The sequence below is a fragment of the Lipotes vexillifer genome, unplaced genomic scaffold, assembly GCF_000442215.2.
Source record: "Lipotes vexillifer unplaced genomic scaffold, Lipotes_vexillifer_v1.1 scaffold135, whole genome shotgun sequence".
Classification (NCBI taxonomy): domain Eukaryota; kingdom Metazoa; phylum Chordata; class Mammalia; order Artiodactyla; family Lipotidae; genus Lipotes; species Lipotes vexillifer.
The window spans coordinates 1,194,225-1,220,173 of record NW_006774574.1 but is presented as its reverse complement, the minus strand read 5'-3'; the positions used below and the strand labels follow the sequence as shown (position 1 = coordinate 1,220,173).

The following is a 25,949-nucleotide window of genomic DNA, read 5'->3' as shown; positions in this document are numbered from 1 at the left end:
ATTACAAGCAGGTGCATTTTCAAACCATGAACTACCAAATATTTACAATTAAATTCATAAACCAAGTCATTTTATCATTTTTCATTTAAAACTCTAACAGAAACCAAAAACTGTTTCTAATAAACCAATTCTAAGAAACATATTTTATACAACTATAAAGATAATATATATTCCTAATTTAGCACAGTTACCGTGACTTTGTAACCAAAAGAAAATGTTGAAGACTGCACATGTTTTTAACCCTTGCGTTTGAATTAAATTTACTGACACAAAGATCAAAGAATTGTTAAGAACATGAAGAAAAAAACCTTACTCACTGCTAAAGTCAAACACCTACCTTGTTTCTCATTGTAGATTATATTCTTACACAACAGGTCATTATGGCAAAGCACAACAGGTGAGCCCAGGTTAGAAAGAATCTTCTTCATCCAAGTCATTTCTTCCTGAAGAATCTGAGAGCTTGGGATATCACTCAGGAACCTTTCAGTTTAAAAAAAAAAAAAAAGGAGTTATATCTTGTTTATATTAATGGCAACATTTTTAAAAGTTTCATTAAGGAATAAAATCTTCTTTTCTTTTCTTTTTGGTCACATAGAACTGATTTTTTTCCTTCTAGTTTTATTAAGATATAACTGACACACACAGCACTGTGTAAGTTTAAGGTGTACAGCATGATTTGACTTACATACATCACGGAATGATTACTATAATAAGGTTAATGAGCAGCCATCATCTCACAAAGATACAAAATAAAAGAAAAAAATTATAGTTTTCTTGTAATGAGAACTCATGATTTACTCTCTTAACAACTTTCATATAACATACAGCAGTGGTAATTTATCATGTTTTATATTACATCCCTAGTACTTATTCATTTTGTAACTAGAAGTTTGAACCTTTTGCCTACTTTCATCCAATTCCCCCTTCCCCATACCCCACCTCTGGTAACCACAGATCTGATCTCTTTTTCTCTGAGTTTGTTTGTTTTTGCAATATAAATGACCTGCAGCACTATGTTACTTCTTGGTGCATGACACAGTAATTCGATATTTCTATATATACCAAAGAAAATCTATTTTTAATAAGTCCTTTCCATTTAAATGCACAGACTTCTGAATTAAAGCAAGCCAATTATTAAGATTAGAATACAGAAAAACCATTAAAAAGAACTTAAACATGAATAAAAAGAAACAGATCAACAGTTAAAATGCAGGGCAGAAAAGTAAAAAATATATCAGTACAAAATGGGGTGAGGGAATAATATATATATATCTAACAGCTAACAATTACTACCACTATTCTAAATGTCTTATGTTTATGTCCATTTTATAGATAGGAGAAACCACGACACAAAGAGTCAAATAAAAAGTTTAAGTATATTATGTAAAGTTACAAAGATAGTCCATTAAAGAACTAAAACATCTATTTCAAGCTTGGAAGGGTGAATGTAGTATAGATCAGCTAAAGTCACATTTGATAGTCAATAGATATTATCTACTATTGATAAATCAACTCATTATTATATGATAATCATACAATCGTTAATCATATAAAATTATGATACTATCATATGGTAACCACATCACAGAATACTCATCTTTACAAAGAACTGCCTCAGTAGTCAGACTGGGAAGGGTGAGAGTTGTTATGGCAAGAAGGATTAGTGATCATGGCTTTTTATCCTACACTCTTTTCTGTACTATTTATTGTGCGTATTTGTAATAATTTGATAAAAATACAATGGAACAAAAATAGGGTGCTACTACTAATTCCTCAAGAGCACCATCAGGCTTACAAAATAAGTTCTCTTCATTCTTTCTCTATATTGTCTCTCAAATTACCCCTTACATTTCCATTTTATAACACAAAAAAGATTCTGTATCACTGAGCTTACTTTAATGAATTTGCCTATTCATTGTTCTCCCCACTCCTGCATTCTCTTCTACACATACCTTCCAACAGAGATGCTTATATGCGCTTTTTAAAATGGTGAAATTATTCAAGAATTTATTTTAAAAGTACTGAGTTGAATGGAAATAATAGGATTCAAAGGATTATTAACATAATTATAATCATGTACAGACAAAAAGGAATGGAAGAAAATATGAAACATTTTTAATATTTTAACTGTTTTTAATGTTTTAGTTGTATATTTTCTATTGGGGAGAGGTTCTTTCATTATTTACCACACTGCATCTCCAGCTTTACCCAAGTATCACTAACCTCAAGCATTTGAAGTAACCTTCTCTGACTAATAATAATTTAAAAAATAGCAGCTAACATTTATTTAGCACTTATATGGCCAAGCACGGTTCTAAGAAATTTGTATATACCAACTCAATTAATCCTCACAGAACCCCTAAAAGGTAAATATACTACCTTTGTTATTTATGTTTTACGGAAGAAGAAATAGGTAATTTGTCCAAGGTTACACAGCAGAACTGAGATTTGATCCCAGGCAGTCTGGCTCCAGTCTTGTACTCTTAATCCATACAGTACCACACTGCCTCTCAACTCTGCACCACTGCCATCTACTTATTTTAAAGTGATTTTTCCCAAAATCTTTCAATAAAATAGCTATTTCAAAAGAGAATTTTTGTTTTTATGTTACCACTTTCTGAATATCCAGTACACCGGACACACTTCCAGGTGTCTGCCTGTCCCAGTTAAAGGGGTATAATATCCCTATCCATTCAAAGTTTGACAAACTACATGTAAATAAAGCACACACAGAGTGAGTCAAACTAATCTTTGAAATAATCAAGCTCAAAACAATACAGCTATTTTTCGCTAATGAATTACAAAAAATTAAAAGAAACAAGAAAAAAAAAATCCACAGGTCCTGCTTACTTCTGTTGCTCTTAAAGCAAAGACTTCCTGAATACAAAAGCTGAAATCTTCATGTACACTTTAGGTATAAAGACAAAATAAAATTTCCAATTTTTGCACTAGTATTAATCACACTATGGAAAAACATGTCTGGTGTGGTTTCTGAGGCATGTGCCGCCGAGTATTTCAGAAGGTCCCAGCAGGACTGTGCTCTGCATGTCTGTCAAGAGTGGCTGCGATGGAGGAGGACTCAGCTCACCGGCTCCCACTGGCGCCATCAAAACGACAACTACTTACAGAGCTGCTTACTCTTGACGAGAAAGACCAGAAGACTGGCACAAAAGATTTTTTAAAGGTATAAAGAAGAAGCCACAAGAAGACGAGTAGAAGGGGCAGAGATGCAGCACAGTCAAGGCCCGTACCCCTGGGTGGGCAACCCACAAACGGGAGGATAATTACAATTGCAGAGGTTCTCCACAGGAGAGAGGACAAGCCCCACAGCAGGATCCCTAGCCTGGGGACTCCTGCACTGGGAAGACATTTGGCTTTTTAAGGGCACACTTTCAGGAGAACCAGAGGGCTGTGGGAAACAGAGACTCCACGCTTAAAAGGCATATACAAAATCTCACACACACTGGCATCCAGGGCAGAAACAATAATTTGAAAGGAGCCTGAGTCAGACCCACCCGTTGATCTTCAAGAGCCTCCTGGAGAGGCAGGAGGCAAATGGAGCCCACCCTGGGCTAAAAGACACTGGCAGCAGCCATTTTGGGGAGCTTACTCTACCAGGAGGACACTCGCCCTGGTAAGTGCCATTCTGGAATCCTCCCTCTAGCTTACTGGCACCAGGACCCAGGCCCGCCCTAGCAGGCCAAGTTTTAGGACCCCTTGGGTCCCTCAGGCAGCATCCAGGGATCTTGCCCCACCCACCAGCAAGCTGATACCAACTTCCAGGACATGCTGGACACCAAAGCCAGCTGTGCCAGGAACCAGCTCTGCCCACTGGGGGTCTAATACCAACTCTGGGGCACCCCAGGGCCCTGCAGCCAGAAACGCTGTGACCTGGCTCCACCCAGCAGCAGACCAGCACTAGGCCCTCTGGGATCTGGGCCCTTTCCACCAGCAGGCCGACACTACATCCAGGACCTCTGGTCCCACAACCTGCTCCCCCAGACCCAGTTCTGCCCACCAGAAGGCCAGCACTAGCCCCCTTACCCTGCTGCATGTTGTATATGAAAGTTGTTAAGAGAGTAAATCCTAAGAGTTCTCACCACAATGAAAAATAATTTTTTCTATGTCTTTATTTATGATGGATATTCACTAAACTTACTGTAGTAATCACTTCATAATGCATATAAGTCAAATCATTATGCTGTACACAAACTTACACAGTGCTGTATGTCAATTATATCTCGATAAAACTGGAAGAAAAGAAACATGTTTATATTATTTGGATTCTAAATACTGATTTACACATTTTTCTATATAGGAAATGAAATACCTTAGTCACTCTGAACCTGAAGTCCTACAAAAGCTGAGACTACAGTAAATTAATTTTCAACATCATGAGACTTAAATAGTCACAGTAAACTAAAACCCAAACTTTTTCATACTCCAATATTACTACACTGTCCCAGTATAGATCTCTAGGCCCCGTCAGAACAGCCTTCCTTTGGACAGAAGGAATTTTTTTAAAAAGGTCTCAATTGTCAACTCACACTACAAAAAATGTACCCTTCATAGTAATCTTTATATTATGTTTACTGCCAAATAAACATTCCATATTTGTTTCTTGGCTCACCACTTCCCCATTTTTATAGGGGTTGATTATTTTTCTTCTTCCTTTTTTTTTTTTGAGTCAGCTGTAGGAAGGGAAGGAAATTTCTGTAGTGCCTTTTGAGAGTCAAATAAATTAATGCTTATTTTACTTAAATGCAAAGAGATAAACCAAACCAGATGTTATACACAAAAACCTTATAGTTATCTTTGAAACCCTATATATGAGCAAAGCAATGTAAAACATAATTTAAAATGTAAAAGTAATTTTACCTTTTATTAATGTCTTCATCTGCAAATCCTGTGGGAATGAGAGAGAAATATTTTCCCATCTTTAGCCATAGGTTAGATTTGGGAATCCAGCCATTGTGTGCATGAATAGCATGGATTTTAGCAAGCTGACGTGCTATAAGCCTGTTTAAAAACAAAACAGCATAAAAAAGAAAGTGTTAAGCACCATACAGTTCATATCTACTCATAGGTAAACTAAAATAACTAGGGTGCCTTTATCTTATAACATGATTTATTTTTACCATATATAAGATTCAAAATAATATGGCAAGTCAACCCTCACAAGGAGAGGCAAACAAATGTTTAAAGCATAAGTAGGAAGAAACACCTAAAATTAATACAGTAATTAAATATTGTGTCCAAAAGGGACTGAGTGTCTGGATATAGGCAGCCTATTTTGAATGTACAATGTTTGCGACCAGCAGAACAATACACGACTATGATTTCAAGGCACATACTAGATATTAATCACTGATGCATTTAAATTACACTGAGTCATTTTAATTTTGAGCTTTTGAAGTCACTGAAGTTAAAGGGCAAAAGGGACTAAAGTAAAAAGGTAAATAGGCAGATAAATAGGTTCTATGAGTTAATTTCTGTGTGTTGTTAACAACAAATACTCTCAACAAACGTTAGGATTTTATGATGTCAGAATCAATACTGATATAACAACAAAATAGTTTGAAGCTGTGTAGTATATTTGTGTCCACACCATCTTTGTATCTGCAGAACCTAGTACAGCAAATGCTAATGGAGGAATAAGCATACCAAATAGAAATAAGAACTAAATTACCATATAGTCCATAGAATAGTAGGTAGAAACATGACTTAACAATAATCTACAAATAAAATAACTTAAAACTGGCAAATTTTCAAGATGCTAACAATCTAATGTAACGTTCCTCAAAGTACAGTCCTAGGACCTACAACATAGCACCACCTAGGAATTTCTAAGGTTCCACCTCAGATCCACTGAATCATAATCTCTATGGGTAGGCCCCAGCACTGCATTTTAAACAAGATTTCCAGCTGATCCTAATTCACTGTATAATTTGAGAGGCACTAATATAATGCTCCAATTCTGCTTTTGAAGTCACTGAGGTTAAAGGGCAAAAGGGACTAAAGTAAAAAGGTAAGCAGGCAGATAAATAGGTTCAGTGAGTTAATTCCTATAACTGTGTTAAGTTCTCTGAACAAACATTAGCTTGGCTATGTACTAAAATCAATCTTTGGAAACTTAAAAAGAAGGAAAGAAAGAAAGAAAAAAATACAGAGGCCTGAGTATTACCCCGAGAAATTAATTGGTTTGGGGTGCAGCCAGGGCGTCAAGATATTTTAAAAGCTTCTCAGATGACTAACACACAAAAACCACTTAACTAAGTACACAGGGAATCTAGCATTGTAGTAATCCTTCACCAATCTGTGATTAAATAACACAGTTTTATTATATTTTATACTACAGTGAATATTCTCATCTATCTAGTTTTATTATTTAATAAGAGTCCTGACTTTCCTTTGGAGAAACTTCCATCCCCCTCATTTTTAGTTCACTTTTGGTTCAGTCAGAGCTCATCTCAATCCTAACTCCCTATCCCATTGGCACCACTAACTTTAGGAGCAAAGAGATGACACAGACTTGCCCAGAGCATTCCATCCTTCAGGCCAGAATGATCGGTTCAGGGCATATTACCCAAGCTAGGCCAAAAAGGTTTGATCCCAAGACTTTGGTTGAAGCTACTGACTTTGGCTGAGGCGATCAGAAAAGGAGGGACACACTCCCCACACTGAAAATTGATTAGATAAGCCTGTAACTACTAAGAATCATAACTGTCACTCCTTAGAAAAGTCTGCCAGAAAAAAAAAGGTAACACAACAAAACAGACAGTGATATTCCTAATGGCACTATTAGAGCCCCTGGATCCACCCATGCTTGAACTTAGTATTCTCAGATATATGAATTGACAAATTCCTCCTTCTTTGAGTCAGTCTGAATTTTCAAATTATTATTCTCAATAAGTCCTAATGCATCTCATAAGTGTTTAGGCATTACTGCAAGTGAGTTTCAGTTCTACTACAAGAAATATTTGATGTTTTATTTGAAAGAACACAGCATTAAAGAACCAACAGATTGACTAATATTCTTCATCTTTCAGTTTGGATGACTGTAATTCAGCTGACCACATTTCGTTTGATGTTTGATGATCTAAAAAATATTTCACAGTAGGGGAAAATGCTCAATGCCTGTTAGGAGCAGAAAACTGCTATTGGTCTGACAGTACTTGATGCAACGAAAAGAGGTCTATAGGACATAGCCCTTGCAAATCTTTGATACCCAAAGCTGTAACTGAATTAGCTGTTACCCTACTGATTCCCTCATGTACCCAGGTACAGAAATTGGTGAGTTTCTCTTCAGAGTACCACTGGATTTTATTACTGAATTTAAAATAAGTAATAAAATATCTGTAATGCTGTTCTTTAACCCACCTAAATTTTTAAAGAGAAACCTGCTTATATTGTTATTCTGAAGCTTAAAGTTTACATGTAGATCACATTCAGCAAGCTCCTCAGCCTAAAACTGCTGCCAAGTGTAGTGTCTGATGCATTCAATATTTTCTCCTTGTTTTCTACTCTGGAAAATAAGTATGATGAGGTTTCACTGTAATTGAGTAAAATTTACTTTCAGCCTTTATTTTGATGATTAAGTTAGGATTCTATGGATGCTGAAGTTATGTGAAAGGAGAGACATAGATATATCTGAGAATATCTTTTGCCTTTAAGGCACTGCATTCTTGTCTAAAATGGAAAATTTGGCAGATTTGAGAATAAAATATAATTGAGTATGCAACCATGTGAAGAATAAATCTGATTTTGGGGGGAAAAAAGAATCCTAATGCATTACCAAAATATTAAAATCTGTGATCTTTTTAGGTATGTGTGTTTTGGTCCATACCTCTGAAATTACCAAATAAACATTTTTATATAAATTAAATAATTATTGCTTAAATGATCTTCCCCAAGACCATATACTCTACAAGAATATAGGAAAAAAATCTATTTTTTTATCAATCTCTCATACAGTATTTGCATAAAAAGCTAGGCCCAAATGAACATGTAGTATTTTAAGCACCAGGAACCTTCATGATAATAAAAGTGATAATAAAATCAAAACAAAGGAGCGTACAAATATACACATATATACACGCAAACACACATATACATACACAGATGTGTATGTGTGTGTGACACATATATTTGAAGCCAGTAAAAACTGGTTTTAAAACTTTAAGGAGGGGAACTGGAACAAAAGGCCTGAAGAAAGGTAATCCATGTTACATAAAACTCAAGGGGCAATCTATATCAACAGAACATTATGACCTAGAAATGTTTACTCAACAAATGAGACCAGTGATTCAGAAGAAGGGTTCCATATTAGAACAGGTATTTAATACCAAAAAATTTTATTTGCTATTTTAAAAATAAATAATAATGTCTATTTTTTATAGTTTTACCCCAGAGTTTGTATGAGACCCTGATTTGCAAAATACAAAATGTAGTCTCAGAAGTTGTCCAAATATAAGTATTTAGCTAGGAGTGACTGGAATGACAATTCTAAGGTAAATACTTCAAAATGGCCACAACTCTAAGGGGTTCTTACACATTAATGGAATCTGTTGAACATAAATAGCTGCTACAAGAAAAAGCACCTACTAATCTTGATTGTCTTGACTCTTTTGGCAGAAAGGTGGCTAAAGCTGAGCCAGGATTTGAACTGATGATGTGATGCAAAGGCCAAGGCCTTTCCACTATAATATACTGCAGTAACACTGCACAGAATTAGTTGGGTTTTCTTCTGACTTTGCCCTTGTATTTTAAGTCTAAACTTAAGCAAATCATTTCATTTCTCTGAGTCTCAGATTTCTTACAAGGAAAATCAAATTACTGGCGTAATCTTAAAGTTCTCCTTCAAATCTGACATGATATGCCCCTAAATACCAGAAAAAAATTTACATAAACATTTATTCAATTTGGAGATATAAGTTCAATAATGACAACAGGAATTTCACATTCATATTCATATACAAAGATCCTGTAGACTAACTTCCCACTTCATACCAATTTCCTACTAGGTATAACAGAAATGTCATATATACAAAAACTATGGAGTGAAAGGCAAATTTTCCAAATTTGATTTTGATTTTTATCAAAAATTATCAAATATTTTCTTTGAACAAATTTCTGAAATTACAAGTGAAATTATAAAAATTATTTTATATGCAATTTTAAAAACATTTCTGCATAACGTGATATAAACCTACTCAAATGGAAAACAAACTAAATTATTAACAACCACCATACAATAGCAAAATTAATATTTGCAAAAAAACTATACCAAAACTTAAGAGCTAATGATTAATATCTTCTAAAGTAAATTATATTTACCTTATCTACAGGTGCACTGTTAAAATAGAATTCGAATACATAAGGGACAAAGTTAACGTTAAATGATAGCATCATGCTTACATAATAGGTAAAAATATACTCAGAATAGTGTTTAAAATATTTTGTAGCATTTTCCTATGTAATTAAAAAAAAATAGCAGCAAATAATAATAGTATAGTTGACATTGCTTTACCAATACTACTGATAAATACTATCACTAAGTTATCATACAAGGGGCAAAGACCAGGCCTTATTCTTCTATCCTAGCATTCAGCACTAAAAGGAGGTACTTAACAGATATTTGATGAATAAGAATCATCATCTTGGCAACAGACTCAGGATACATTTAGAAACTTACCATAGGATTCTACCACTATTAGAGTTTTTCTCTGGTGGATTAAAATTTATCCTGGATTTTAAAAAATCTCATATAATAAGAACTGTGCCAAAATTAATGCCTAGCTATAGAAAAACAAAATAACCATCCATTTGAAATACTGCCTGTTCTTTAACAAGACACATCTTGTATAATAAGCCTTTTTTGAAAAATCTAGGATTCAAGTCAATTTCTACAGGTCTCAGAACTACCAGTGTATCTTTTCTGTAGCAAAATTAACAAGGAAAGGAAGAAAATCTATTATACAAATATCCTCGTGGAAATAACAAGTATAGTTCAACTGCAAGCATAGCAGCTACATACTTAAAAACTAGGCTTTGCTAAGAGATTTTAAAAATTAAATAAGTCCTACTTACAAGTTCCATACTCATCTAAAATTTTTGATAAATTGGTGTTAAACAAAACACACAATTTGTGAAGGATGGCTTTGTTAGGAAAATTTATGGTTTTTACTAGTAAATGAATTCACCAAAGTTGCAGAACACAAAATCAACACATAAAATACATTGCAGTTCTACATTATTGATGAACAATCCAAAAAGGAAATTAAGAAAACAATTCCATTTACAATAGCAGCAAAAAGAATAAAATACTTAGGAATAAACTTAACCAACGAAGTAAAAGATTTCTATACTTAAAACTACAAAATGTTCCTGAAAAAAATTAAATACAGAAATAAATGGAAAGACATTCCATCTTTGTGGACTGGAAGACTTAACATTGTTAAGATGTCAATACTACCCAAAGTGATCTTTAAATTCAATACAATCCCTATCAAAATCCCAACAGCATTTTTTGCATAAACAGAAAGAACTCCACCCTAAAATTCAAATGTAATTTTAAGGAACCCCAGATAGCTAAAACAAGCTGGAGAAAGAAGAATAAAGTTGGCAGCCTCATACTTCCTGATTTCAAAACTTATTACAAAGCTACAGTTATCAAAACAGAGCAGCACTGGCATAGCCTCAGACATACAGACAAATGGAATAGACAGCTCCAAAATAAAGCCTCCAATTTATGATCAAATGACTTTCAATAAGGATGCCAAAACCATTCAATGGCAAAGGACAGTCTTTTCCACAGCTGGTGCTGGAAAAACAGGATATACACATGTAAAAGAAAGACGTTCCTTAATCCTTTCCTTAAATCATACATAAAAATTAACTCAAAGTGGATCAAAAATCTAAATGTAAGAGCAAAAAAAACTATAAAACCCTTAGAAGAAAACATAGGAGAAAAGCTTCATGACACAGAACTTGGTAACGATTTCTTGGATATGACACCAATAGCACAGACAATAAAAGTAAAAACAGATAAAGTAAAACAGCACAGACAATAAAAGTAAAAACAGACTACATACATCAAAATTTAGAACTCTGCATCAACGGACAAAATCAACAGAGTGAAAAGGCAACCCATGGAATTAAGTATATGTAAGTCATATATGTGATACCACCTCCTTGCAATTAGGATGGCTACTATTAAAAAAACAAAATAATAAGTGTTGGCAAGGACTCGGAGAAACTGGAACCCTTGTGCACTGTTGGTGGGAATGTAAATTGGTGCAGCCACTATGGGAAACAGTTAAGGCAGTTCCTAAAAATATTAAAAATAGAATGACCATATGATCCAGCAATTCCACTTCTGATTATATACCCAAAGGAATTGAAAATAGGGTCTCAAAAAGATACTTGCACACCCATGTTCATAACAGTATTATTCACAACAGTGAAAAAGTATCAACAGAAGTGACCCAAATATCCATCCATGAATAAACAAAACATGGCCTACATATAAAATGGAATATTACTCAGCCTTAAAAAGGAAGGAACTTCTGACACACGCTACAACGTGGATGAACCCTGAAGACATTATGCTAAGTGAAATAAGCCAGTCACAAAAAGACAAAAAGGTATGATTCCACTTACATAAGGTGCCTAGAGCAGTCAAATTCATGCAGACAGAAAGTAAGATGGTTGCCAAGGCTGAGGGTAGGGGAGAATGGGAAGTTGTTGTTTAATGTATATAAAATTTTTGTTTTGCAAGACGAAAAGAACTGTGGAGACTGGTTGCACAGCAATGTGAATGTACTTAACACTATGGAACTGTATACTTAAAAAATGATTAAGATGGGAAATTTCGTTATGTGTATTTTATCACGATTAAAAATAAAAAATGTTAACTAAATTAATTAAATGGTCATAAGAAAGAATACACTTCTTAAAAAGAACTGTATTAGAGCAATTCAATTGTTTTCTATTAGTAAATTTTATATACAACAGAGAAAAAACTAGGTAATAAAAAATTAAGATTTCTGATTTTCACTATCATAGATTGGTCCTTCTTCTACCTAGTCTCAATAAGATAAGGTTTTACTGCACTACCATCAAGGCAAATGCTACTTTAAATTCTATACTCAATAAAGCCAAATGTTTGAAAATCTCAAGGCTGCAGAGAATCTCCTCAAACACCCACTAATACTCACTAATTGCTCCTCTCTTGGAAGCTTTTAAAAAATTATAATAACAGGCATTTTTTTGAAACTGGAAAAAAAAAATCCCTAATCCTACCATCCCAAAAGAATTTATTTCTTTTTTACAAACTCCCTTTGAGTTTTCACATAAACAAATTATTTCCTGATTGTAGCCACAGTTCAACTAGTAAGCTGATATTTTTCCTCCTAGTCCTGCATCAGACATCTTGTATGTTTCAGACAATATTCAATAGAAACATAACACTTATTTGTACTGATGTACCTTAGTTATATCTAAATATGAGTTGTTATGACACAATCAAGCATATGACTTTCTTTTATGACTTACTATATAATGCCCTATTGATTTCCAAAGGACAACATTACCAATTTTACTTGCAACTCAGTTTATCAGTTCCACTACAATACCCTCAGCACTGGATGTTGGTGTTTTTTAGTTATGCTTCTTGATAAGTGAGCAATAACTCATTTTAAATTGCATTTCTCCCATTATGTCTGTTGCTGAGTGGCTTTAATTATACTTCAGCCAGTATTCCCAGCAAGAGGCAATACTTGATGAGAAATACTTGATGAGAAAATTCCTAAACACCTTAATTTGAATTAAAAAAAAATTTAAAGTCTCTGCAATACTTGATTGCTGCACAAAAGTTCAAATAAAAAAGATCATGATAAACTTCCATAAGTTGAATTACTAGTTAAGCATTAGCCTGATGCTATTCGTCTTTACCTATCATCTCCCTCAGACTCCTCCATGCTCTGCCTCATCCTTTAAAATCCAATTCAAATGTTACCTCAGTTAAACACTGCCTAATTTCCCAACTATACCACAGTAAATTATTTGTACTTTTTTTGAAAACCTTTTCTGTTCCTCTGTGTATACTATTTAGTTTATTTTTTCCCCAAGGTTACTGTCTGTCACAGATGGTAAATTACTAGTAGAGCAGCTGACTGAATCATTTTTCCTCCCCTAGACTACATTAAACATAAATACATTCCAATGCCTTTTATATTCAAAGTAGATACTCTTTATTATAATCATAATATAGGCAAGTAGCTACGTCTGAAGAAGCCAAAGCAAGAGAATACTGTGAACTTTGATCTATGGCTCAAGACCCTTTCAGGAAGTTTGTGAGGTTAAAACTACTTTCATAAAGTATTATTTACCTTTTTCACTCTCATTTTCTAACAAGTGTACAGTACAGTTTTGAGAAGCTACGTGAAGTGGTATGATGATGTCATCATGTTGACCGACAGCTAACAGGACGTGCACTTGATAATCTTTCATTCTAAAAACTTTGTGTTCTAATTTCTAACACAGTAAACACTGATAAATATAATTCACATAAACAAAAGCTCTTTGGGTCCTCAATAACCTTTTAAGAGCTGTAAAAGGGTCTTGAGACCGAAATGTTTGAGAACTTTTGATTTAAACTATCAATGAACTTGCTGCTTTCAAATCAAGCCCAAAAGAAAATTTTAGAAAAATGATCGAGCATATGTAAGACATTATTCTTATAGAAAACATAATACTTTGAATTAAATAATTTTTAAGTTTAAAGAGTAACAAAGACGTGTTAACAGAATTAAGACTCATAGTAAGCAAGAACTCTGAAACTATGAGCAGCTGAGTAACGAAACTTAGTAATAAGAAATGTGTAATGCTTTGATTCAAGCACTACTTTAAAAATTAAGAAGCCTTGACCTTCTGCAACAGGCTAATCCAAAACCTCTCGCAGTCCTTTATTTTGCAGAGTTAACTATGAGAATTCAGAAAAAAGGAATGTTTTTTCTTTAGCAAAAATAAAACAAAACCCGAACAAAAGAAAGTTTCTAAATTAACCAAATAGTTGCCTAAAGAAAGAAAAGGCAGTTTTAAAATACATTTCCTTAATGCAATTAATACTCTTATTTTTCAAAAGGACAAATTATTTAGGAAAAGAAATGTACCTGAAAATGGCAGGGTTGCAGACATGCTTTGGATCCAATGCTTCTCCCTGTATAAATTCATAGCACAGTCCATTATTGAAGGTACAGTAGAGCTGTGGTGCGCAGCCGTGAGCCTGCAACACTCTGAAACTCTTCACTTCCTCATCTCGATCGACTAACAACTCAGTCTTATTGCCATAAATTCGCACCAGGACTACATCCTCCATTGTATTACCCACGTAACAGCCAATAAGTTTGTTTGTGATTCCATCTGTGAAAAGCTGCCCAAAAAAAAAAAAAAAAATGGGGGAAAAACAATTATTTACTTTTAATGAAGGAATAGGAGATAACTTGAAAATCATTAAATACTAATGGAAAGAAAATATCTACTTAATATAACTTTTGAATACAATTTTGCCTAACATGTCTATAATTTTAATTGTAGATTTAAACAAAACAGAATACCACTGTTTACTATGTTGTTGTACAACACACACTTTCTCTCTCTCCTATATCTAAATAGATTAGAAAGTCTCTGAAGATAGGAAAAGTGGCTCTCTTGCTAGCATAGTATATGATATAAGAAAGTCTTTAATAATGTTCATAAGTTTAAATATACAAATATACCATAATTTATATTATGGTAAATCTCCAATTTATAAAAAACTCAACTTTAAATGCTATTTCCAAAGATTACTTAACATAATATGTATAAAAAATTGTTTTAAGTATTCAGGTTATAATAATTTAAACTTGAATGCTACAGCTAAAAACAAAAAGAAGCACAACCTTAATTAGAGGAAGATAGAGATTTCTCAGGTATTTTCTAAAAGGGAGTTTGAGGACTCTTCAAGAGTTTTAAATACCTAAAGTCCTTTTTTAGATTTGAGTACAATGGTATATTAAAAAGTAAACAGATGATTAGCAATATTAGTTCTTTAAGTCTATTCAAAATTGTAGCTTTCATTTTCCTCTACACTACTTTGACGCTAAAACTAATTTTCTATTTACCCAATTATAACTCAGAGCTTTTGGAGGCTCTCAGTGGAATAAAGGGATAAAAACGTAAAAGTGAAAGTAAGTGTTAAGGACATTTTTCCAAAGACAAGTGGGAAAGAACAGGAATAATGGACAAAGAATAAGTTTTAAATGTATACACATTTAACTAATGCCTGAGAAAGAAGGTAAACGTTTCTGCTTTCATTGTTGTAATGATAAATGCCATCTGAAAAGGCTTTAGATCTTAAGCTGAAATTTGAAAGAAAGTATTTATGTATCCTTATTCACCTTTGAATATCTATGTTTTTTGGGTATGCAGAGACATACAAACTTTGCTTTCCACATAGATTTCAAAAAAATGGTATGTAGGGAGACACTGACAAGAAGCATATGTCCTTAAATTAAATTCCAATCATCATTTTATTAAAATCTATGTTGAAATCATGTTGTTTCCTATTAAAATGCCATAACAACTCACACATATTATTTTGTAACTCCTCCACATGTCATGTAGAGATGAAGTATTTCAATTATTGTAATGAAGTTTGAGAAACTAACATTCTGAAATGTTTGTAATGAAAGACATTCTACACTCCTCAAAAGCCAGGAGTGAAATCTGTTTTCTACATCCTCCTAACAAATAGTAAGGACTTAATACTTAAACACTAGCTTGTCTTCTTGATCTAGATTATAACAAATTCATTCTTTCACTCTTGCCTATAATAATAAATTTCTTTAACTGTGCACGCTATATTGTACATTTATGTGTACATGCAGAAACATACATACAAAGACATATGCACTTAAAAAGGCTAGAAATGGATAACATTACTGGATAAGATTACTGAATACTATATAGACATTTATAAGTATAACATAGAGTCACAACTCCAATGACACTAACCCTAACATACTCTGTTGCACAAAACAGCCACATATTTGCAATGAAATGATAGTCACAATAAACCCCTGGAGCAAAAAAATAAATATATGAATAACTTCATTTACAAAAGTAGTTTATGTATAAATAAGGATTAAAATGTCTGCAAAGATATCAATAAAATATTAGGTAGTTTAAATCTTGTCTCCTGTTTTCTTATTTCTAAGTAGTTTAAACTTTTCTCGTTTGGCTTATATATGTTTTCTCACTTCTTTTTTTTTTCCTGTAATCAATCTAGTTTACATGTGAAAAAAATTAAAATAGAAAAACGAAAAGGGCTAGGAACTGACCTGGCACGTACAGCAAGGCCTGGAGATTCTGTTGAACATAAGCAATTTCACAGAACATCAACATCAGATGAGGCCACTGTGTGACCATAATGCATCAAGACAAAAACAAAGTCACTCTGTAATCATGTCTGAACAAAGACAAAATTATGCATTTTTTCCAAACCACAAAAATGACCAAAAACTCCCCTATTCTGGCTAATGTGAGGGACTGCCATTCCTTTTCCAGGAACAGCTTTGGTCCTGCTTCATTCCTCCAGTCCTCTAGGTAAGATAAGTTACCCACACAGTCGTAGACTTGCCCCACTTCCTTCCTGACAACACCCAAATCCAGAGGAAAGCCTTGCTTCCTTGAACCCTCTCCCAAATCATCAAATTCAAATCTTATACGAAGTCCTTTCTAACAGCCACATACTGAGAGCCCCACCATTCCCCATGGAATAAGTCTTCCTTAAGAAAGGAGTAATAAACCCAATTTGTTCGGCTTATCCTAATGATCTCTTGATGGAGATTTCTGACTTTAAAAATGTATGGATAGGGCTTCCCTGGTGGCGCAGTGCTTGAGAGTCCGCCTGCCGATGCAGGAGACGCGGGTTCGTGCCCCGTTTCGGGAGGATCCCACATGCCGCGGAGCGGCTGGGCCCGTGAGCCATGGCCGCTGGGCCTGCGCGTCCGGAGCCTGTGCTCCGCAGATGGGAGAGGCCACAACGGTGAGAGGCCCACATAACGCAAGAAAAAAAAAAAAAAAATGTATGGATAGTGCTTTTTGCTCTTGGATGGTTCCCACCTCATATATAAACCAACAATTAATTCAAGGTGCTTCAGCCTTCTGAAACACACATTTAAAAACATACTAGGCGGGCTTCCCTGGTGGCGCAGTGGTTGGGAGTCCGCCTGCTGATGCAGGGGACGCGGGTTCGTGCCCCGGTCGGGGAGGATCCCACATGCCGTGGAGCGGCTGGGCCCGTGAGCCATGGCCGCTGAGCCTGCGGGTCCGGAGCCTGTGCTCCACGATGGGAGAGGCCACACAGTGAGAGGCCCGCATACCGCAAAAAAGAAAAATAAATAAATAAATAAATAAATAAATAAAAACATACTAGGCATATGCTAGGTATGTGTACTATACTAGATATATACTAGAAATATAAAATTCCACCTCAATGGAGGGGGGACAAAACTACTACAAATCTCATGGAGCTCCTTTTCACAGGGTTTATCCTGCACTGTTTGTCAAGTATTTAAGATAATACCAGTTCAGAGGATGAGCTACAGAGCAAGACTGCTTGACTATAAATTCTAGCTGTGTTATCTGTAAGCTGAGTGACTTTAGGCAAGTCACTTACCTGTATGTGCTTCATTCATCTCATGTTTAATATCAGCACATTAGAATCTGCTTTATAGGTTTTTACGAGAATTAATGACTTAATATACACAAAAGCACTTACAACAGTTCCTGATACAAACTAAGCTCTTATCAAATATGTAGATAACTACATATTTAAATTTGAACACAAGATAGAAAAATAATTCATGATGAGATTATAAAAGTTAATAATTAAGACAACATCTATGTTATAGATTAGCCCTAGACTGTATGCTGCTGTACTGGTACCACCTAGCAAACCTTGAAAGCAAGACCCAAAGATGCAAACTATTCCCAAAGAACTACAAAAACTATCGAGTGCCTAACAAGGTAAAATTCACAATGTCTAATATCCAATTAAAGATTATTCGGCATGGAGAAATCCCTGGTGGTCCAGCAGTTAGGACTCTGTGCTCTCATTGCCAAGGGCACAGTTTCAATCCCTGCTCGGGGAACTAAGATCTCACAAGCTGGGTGAGATGGCCAAAAAGAAAAGGATTATCAGGCATGCAAAAAGGGCAGAAAAATACAACCCACAATGGGGGGTGAGAGGGGGGTCAATTAATTGAAACCAACCAGAACTGACACAGATGTTAGAATTAGCAGGTGTTAAAATTGTATTCCAAGAAAAAAGTGTGTTGTATTCTTACAACAAAAAATTAAACAGAGTCATTGAAGACATAAAAAAGACCCAAATTAAACTTCTCAAGATGTCTGAAGGGAAAACACACTAAGATGAGATTTAACACTAGGTTAGGTAGTGGAAAAAACAATTTAGCAAACTTGAAGACATAGGAATAGAAACTATGCAAAACAAAATACAGAGGAAAAAAAGAATTATCAAAGAGAGAGAAAAGAGCATCCATTAGCTGAGAGACTACATATAAAATTTGACTCCTCAAAGAAAGGAAAAAAAGAGAACAGAAACATTTTTAAAGAAATGACAGTCAAAAGTTTTCCAAATTTGATGAAAACCTATAAACTCAAGATCCAAGAAGCTCAACAAGCCCAAGCCAAAGAAACATGAAGAAAACTACACCAAGGCACCTCATAATAAAACTGCTTAAAAACAGAGATAAATCACTTAATGGTACCAATTCACTTTAATCTTCCATTCACTCAGGCACATTTCAGAGTCACCTTGACCCCTCCCTCTCCATCCCCCACATAAAATGTTTTCTTCCTAGGTAATTCTTAAATCCACTCCTGTTTCTCCATCCCCTTGTCAATCTCCTATCTGCAGTATTTTAATAACCTCATTGGTCTCTCTTACGCCAGTTTGGTTAAACTTCCCACCTTCCAAAAAAATTCACTCACTAACTGCCACCAAAATAATCCATCTAAAATACAAACATGAACATGATGACTGGCAATCTTCAACTGACTCCACATTGTTTAGAGGATAAAGTTTAAGTGCCTTAGGGTGTACAAGTTCCACAATACCTCCCAAGTTATCTAGTGATCTACCTGACAAACTCACCCTTCTTCTCCTTCACATCACTAACTTCTAACTTCCTTCAAAATTCCAACACAGGAGTTATAATAACCTCCAGGAGACAATTCCTAAACTCAGATAAGACGTAAATACTTCTCAGTGCTTGCTAGTGACCTATATATAGCATTACTAAAATGCACTGTAGGGACTTCCCTGGCGGTCCTGTGGTTAAGACTCCACAGTCCTAATGCAGGGGGCACGGGTTTGATCCCTGGTCGAGAAACTAAGATCCCACATGTTGCACAGCACGGCCAAAAAAACACACAAAGTACTGTAAAAAATAAACAACCCAATCCAAAAATGGGCAGAAGACCTAAATAGACATTTCTCCAAAGAAGATATACAGACTGCCAACAAACACATGAAAGAATGCTCAACATCATTAATCATTAGAGAAATGCAAATCAAAACTACAATGAGATATCATCTCACACCAGTCAGAATGGCCATCATCAAAAAATCTAGAAACAATAAATGCTGGAGAGGGTGTGGAGAAAAGGGAACACTCTTGCACTGCTGGTGGGAATGTGAATTGGTTCAGCCACTATGGAGAACAGTATGGAGGTTCCTTAAAAAACTACAATGTCTTTATTCCTGTTTTACCCCTAGGTTCTTCATAACATTTTTTTTTCTTAAATTCCATATTCAGAAAGAGTCATGTACCAAAATGTTCATTGCAGCTCTATTTACAATAGCCCGGAGATGGAAACAACCTAAGTGCCCATCGTTGGATGAATGGATAAAGAAGATGTGGCACATATATACAATGGAATATTACTCAGCCATAAAAAGAAACGAAATTGAGCTATTTGTAATGAGGTGGATAGATCTAGAGTCTGTCATACAGAGTGAAGTAAGTCAGAAAGAGAAGTACTGTAATTTCTTAATTATATTTGCTACTCCATATTTACTGTGAGTTCCTCTGAGATTTGGAAAGAAGAAAAAATAAAGGTGAAAAACAGGTATATAAAAGATGGGTCAAAGAGGGAAAAAAGTATGATGGTACAGTGAAAAACTCAACCATATAAGTAGTTACATTAAATGTAAAAGAACTAAATAATCCAATTAAAAAACTAAGTATGGGGCTTCCCTGGTGGCACAGTGGTTGAGAGTCCACCTGCCGGTGCAGGGGACACAGATTCGTGCCCCGGTCTGGGAAGATCCCACATGCCGCAGAGCAGCTAGGCCCGTGAGCCATGGCCACTGAGCCTGCGCATCCCGAACCTGTGCTTCGCAATGGGAGAGGCCACAACGGTGAGAGGCCCGCGTACTGCAAAAAAAAAACAACTATATGCTACTTTTTACAAGACACATGTAAAAGAAAGCTGATGTAGTTACACCATATCAGACAAAATAGATCCTAATGATACATTCCAGGAGATAAAAAGGGATGTTTTATAATTATAAAAGGATTCAGCCATCAAGAAGATACAAGAATTCTAAACTGAGTGCATGCAATAACATAACTTCAAAATACATATAGCAAAAACTGACAGACTAAACAAATTCCACAGTAATTGCCTGAAACTTGAGCACATCTCTAAGAGCTGATTTTTTAAAAACAGTGAAAAATCATTACATAAACAAGAGAGCTAAGCAATAGAATTAAAAATCCAACTTAACTGACATACACAGAACACTGTACCCAGCAAGAGAATACGCATCCTTTTCAAGTATATATAAAATATTACCAAAACTGACTATAGGATTGATTATAAAGCAAGCCTCAATAAATATCAAAGGATTAAAATCATTCAGTTATCTTCTCAAGCTACACTGAATATGAACTAGACATCAGTAACACACCACACATACACGTATATGCACCTCAAATAAAATGGTTAAGATAGTAAATTTTAGGTTTTGTTTTTTTACCACAATAAAGAAAAAAAACCTTAATATTCTCCCACTTATTTGAAGTGAAGCAATGCACATCTAAATAATCCACTGGAAAAAGAAAAAACTACAATAACTAGAAGGCATTCTAAACTGAATGATAATAAAGTCATATTAAAACCTGTGGGTGCTTATGGGGACACGTAAATAAAAATATTAAAAATAAAAAAGGCAGGGCTTCCCTGGTGGTGCAGTGGTTGAGAGTCCGCCTGCTGATGCAGGGCACATGGGTTCGTGCCCCGGTCCAGGAAGATCCCACATGCCGTGGAGCGGCTAGGCCTGTGAGCCATGGCCGCTGAGCCTGTGCTCCGCAACGGGAGAGGCCATAACAGTGAGAGGCCCGCATACCGCAAAAAAGAAAAATAAATAAATAAATAAAATAAAAAAGGCAGAAAATCAGTGATCTTAGCTTCTAGCTCAAGAAGCCAGAAAAATAACAGTCAATTAAACGTCGATTAAAAAAAGAATTAGGAAGAAAACAAAAGGGCAAAGTTATCAATAAAACAGAAAAACTCAACAGTCAAAAACTGTTCTTCAGGACTCCCCCGGCAGTCCAGTGGTCAAGACTCCGTGCTTTCAATGAGGGGGTGCGGGTTCGATCCCCGGTAGGGAAACTAAGATCCCACAAGCCACAGTGGCACAGCCAAAAAAACACAAACGAACAAAAAAAAATACTTCTTTGAAGATAAAAGTTGATAACTTCCAAGCAAAATCATCAAGGAAAAAAGATACTAATTATCAATAAAGAAGTAAACTTTATTACAGTACAGACATATATTACTATAAACAACTCTTCCAAAAACAGACAAAAAAGAGATCCCAACTTGATACCAAAACTTGTCAAGGACATTACAAGGAAGGAAAATTACAGACCACTCTCTCTCATAGTTGGAAAAATCCTAATCAAAATACTGGCAACCAATACAATGATATATAAAAAGGAGAATACATCACAACAAAATGGGGTTTACTCCAGGAACACAGTGGTTCTTAACAAATTGTTTTAAAACGTCATTGTAATTGAGCTCAATAACAGAAAAATGGAGGCAAATCATGTAACCATCATGAGTTGCAGAAAAGTACTTGATAAAATCCAACATTCATTCATGATGAAAATACTTAGCAAGCCAAGAATAAAATGAAACTTCCTTAATTTGACAGAGTATCCAAAGAAAACCTACAGCAAACATCATACCTAATAATAAACTATTGAAAATGTTCTCCTTCAGAATGGGAATAAGGCAGGGATGCCCACTATTACCTCTTATTTCAATATTGTGATGATGTCCTAGCCAGTGTAGTAAGACAAAACAGCAAGGGGCAGAGTCAAGATGGCGGACTAGGAGGATGCAGAATCCACATCTCTGAACAACTAGGGCAGCTACCAGGCACCATGGACACCTAAGGGGACAGGAGGAACCCCCAGCAACTGGGTAGATGTGGGGTGTGGGGGGGAGTGAGGTGGGAGGAGAAGTGGAGGTGGGTCAGGACTGGTGCCCCTGAGGGGTGACTGGGGGAGGGGAAGGGATCCCATGCCTAAAGGGGGAAATTGGGGGGCCACTGTGAGAACAGAGGGTCAAAAGGGAGCATGGCCAGGCTTCCCTTGCCCACTTTGGCCCCCAGGAGCCTGCTGAGATCCCAGGCCTGATCCTCTGCCCCCCTAGGCCCCCTCCAGCCACGTGGGTCCTGAGGGAGTGGGAGGGTGGGAAGGGGAGCAAAAGTAAAAGCCGGACCTAGGGGACCCGCACCCCTGAGGGGTGGCTGAGGAAGGGGAGGAGTTCCTACACCCAGCAGGACCCTCCCGTGGTTAGGGGTCCAGCAGGGACAGGGGAGACCCTGAGGGAAACCCAAGAGGAGGTGGGGCATGGAGGAACGGAAGGGAATGCAGCCAGCACTTTCCCTGTCCACATTCCACATAGGCACCAGGGAGCCTGTTGGGCTCCTGCGCCTAATCCTCTGCCCTTGGAGCCTCCCTCCTGCCATACAGAACCCAAGCCCTACCCGTACACCCCCACCCAGGGCTCCACCTCTACACTCGGAGACCCGCTCTGAGACCCGCTCCAACCACGCTGGGCCTAAACTCCACCCACACACCCTCACCCAGGGCCTTACCTCCAAACTCCATAACTCCACACTCCAGAGGCCCCCCTTTGGACATGCTGCCTCTCCCTTTCCGTGCAGGTCCTAAGCAGAGGCCCCACTCCATGCTTGAATGTCACCCAGCCCAGGCTCCGCCCTCAAGGCCTCTTCCGGCTGCAGGGTGTGGTTCCTGAGCCTAAGACACCCACCCCACCACTAGGTCCTGCTCCACCCTAAACCCCACCCCTGCGTAAGTTCCACGCCCCCCTAAACTCTACCCACCCCCCAGAGTCAAAGCTTTTTATTTTTTATTTTTTTTCCTCTTTTAGACTGGGGTTCTGTTTTACCTTGTCGTTGATTCACTGTTGTTGATTCATTTATATTTTTTCTAATAAATCTTTTATCTTTCTGCTTTTATTTTATTTATACTTTGTTATTGTTCTGCTCCTTTTGGCTTGTTCCCCCCCCCTTTTTTTTCTGTTGTGGTTTTGTTTTACCTTCTTGCAGTTGTTTTAATTACACTTTTCCTAATATATTTTTTTATCTTTCTAACTTTATTTTGTTTTTATTCTTTATTACTGTACTGCTTTTTTTTGTTCTCTTTTTTTTTTTTTTTGGCCACACAACGCAGCTTGCAGGATCTTGGTTCCCAGGCCGGAGGTTGTTCCTGAGCTCCCATGGTGGGAGTGCCGAGTCCAAACTGCTGGACTAACAGAGAACCTCAGACCCCAGGGAATATTAATCAGAGTGAGGGCTCCTGGAGGTCCTCATCTCAGCACCAAGACCCAGCTCTATTCAACTGCAAGAAATACAGCCCCACACATTAAAAAAAAAAAGGGCTTCCCTGGTGGCCCAGTGGTTGAGAGTCCGCCTGCCAATGCAGGGGACACGGGTTCGTGCCCCGGTCCGGGAAGAGCCCACATGCCGCGGAGTGGCTGGACCTGTGGGCCATGGCCAATGAGCCTGCACGTCTGGAGGCTTTGCTCCACAACGGGAGAGGCCACAACAGTGAGAGGCCTGCGTACCACAAAAAAAGAAAAAAAGAAAAAGTTACAGAAGAAGGAGCAAAGCAAAAATCTACAACCCCAAATAAATGAAGACGAAATAGGCAACCTACCCGAAAAAAATTCAGAGTAATGGTAGTCAAGATGATCCAAAATCTTGGAAATAGAATGGAGAAAATAAAAGAAACATTTAACAAGGATCTAGAAGAACTGAAGAGCAAAGAAACAGTGATGAACAACATAATAACTGAAATTAAAAATACTCCAGAAGGAATCAATAGCAGAATTACTTGAGGCAGAGGAACAGATAAGTGAGCTGGAAGATAAAATGATGGAGATAACTGCCAGGGAGCAGAATAAAGAAAAAAGAACAGAAAGAATTGAGGACAGTCTCAGAGACTTCTGGGACAATATTAAACGGATCAACATTCAAATTATAGGGGTCCCATAAGAAGAAGATAAAAAGAAAGGGTCTGAGAAAATATTTGAAGAGTTTATAGTCAAAAACTTCCCTAACATGGGAAAGGAAATAGTCAATCAAGTCCAGGAAGCACAGAGAGTCCCATACAGGATAAATCCAGAGAGAAACATGCTGAGACACATATTAATCAAACTATCAAAAATTAAATACAAAGAAAAAATATTAAAAGCAGCAAGGGAAAAGTAACAAATAACATACAAGCGAATCCCCGTAATTTCTCTAAGCAGGAAACAACAAAAGAAGAAAAAGACCCACAAAAACAAACCCAAATCAACTAAGAAAATGGTAATAGGAACATATATATTGATAATCACCTTGAATGTAAATGGATTAAATGCTCCAACCAAAAGATAGACTGGCTGAACAGATACAAAAATGAGACCCGTATATATGCCATCTACAATAAACCCCCTTCAGATCTAGGGACACATACAGACTGAAAGTGAGGGGATGGAAAAAAGATATTCCATGCAAATAGAAATCACAAGAAACGTGGAGTAGCAATACTCATATCAGATAAAATAGACCTTAAAATAAAGACAGTTACAAGAGATAAAGAAGGACACTACATAATGATCAAGGGATCAATCCAAGAAGAAAACATAACAATTATAAATATTTATGCACCTAACATAGGAGCACCTCAATATATAAGGCAAATGCTAACAGCCATAAAAGGAAAAATCGACAGTAACACAATAACAGTGGGGGACTTTAACACCTCACTACACACCAACAGAAAGATCATCCAGACAGAAAATAAATAAGGAAACACAAGCTTTAAATGACACAACAGACTAGATAGACTTAATTGATACTTTTAGGACATTCCACCCGAAGGCAGAAGTACACTTTCTTCTCAAGTGCACACAGTACATTCTCCAGAATAGATCACATCTTGGGTCACAAATCAAGCCTTGGAAAATGTAAGAAAATTGTATCAAGCATCTTTTCTGAACACAATGCTATGAGATTAGAAATCAATTACAGGAAATAAACAGTAAAAGCCACAAACACACGGAGGCTAAACAATACGCTGCTAAATAACCAAGATCACTGAAGAAATCAAAGAGGAAATCAGAAAATACCTATAAACAAATAACAATGAAAACACAACGATCTAAAACCTATGGGACATAGCAAAAGCAGTTCCAAGAGGGAAGTTCACAGTAATTCAAGCTCACTGCAAAAAACAAGAAAAATCTCAAATAAACAATCTAACCTTACACCTAAAGCAAGTAGAAAAAGAACA

The 25,949-nt window shown here is 36.3% G+C and overlaps 1 protein-coding gene across 1 annotated transcript in view; it reads right to left on the bottom strand.

Annotated features, from left to right (window-relative positions):
* ETNK1 (ethanolamine kinase 1) overlaps positions 1 to 25,949 on the bottom strand; it is a 67,019-nt gene that overhangs the window by 23,416 nt on the left and 17,654 nt on the right. Inside the window, 3 exon segments of the mRNA XM_007449380.1 lie at positions 338 to 480; positions 4,879 to 5,019; positions 14,175 to 14,434. Coding sequence (XP_007449442.1) covers positions 338 to 480; positions 4,879 to 5,019; positions 14,175 to 14,434 — 544 coding nt within the window.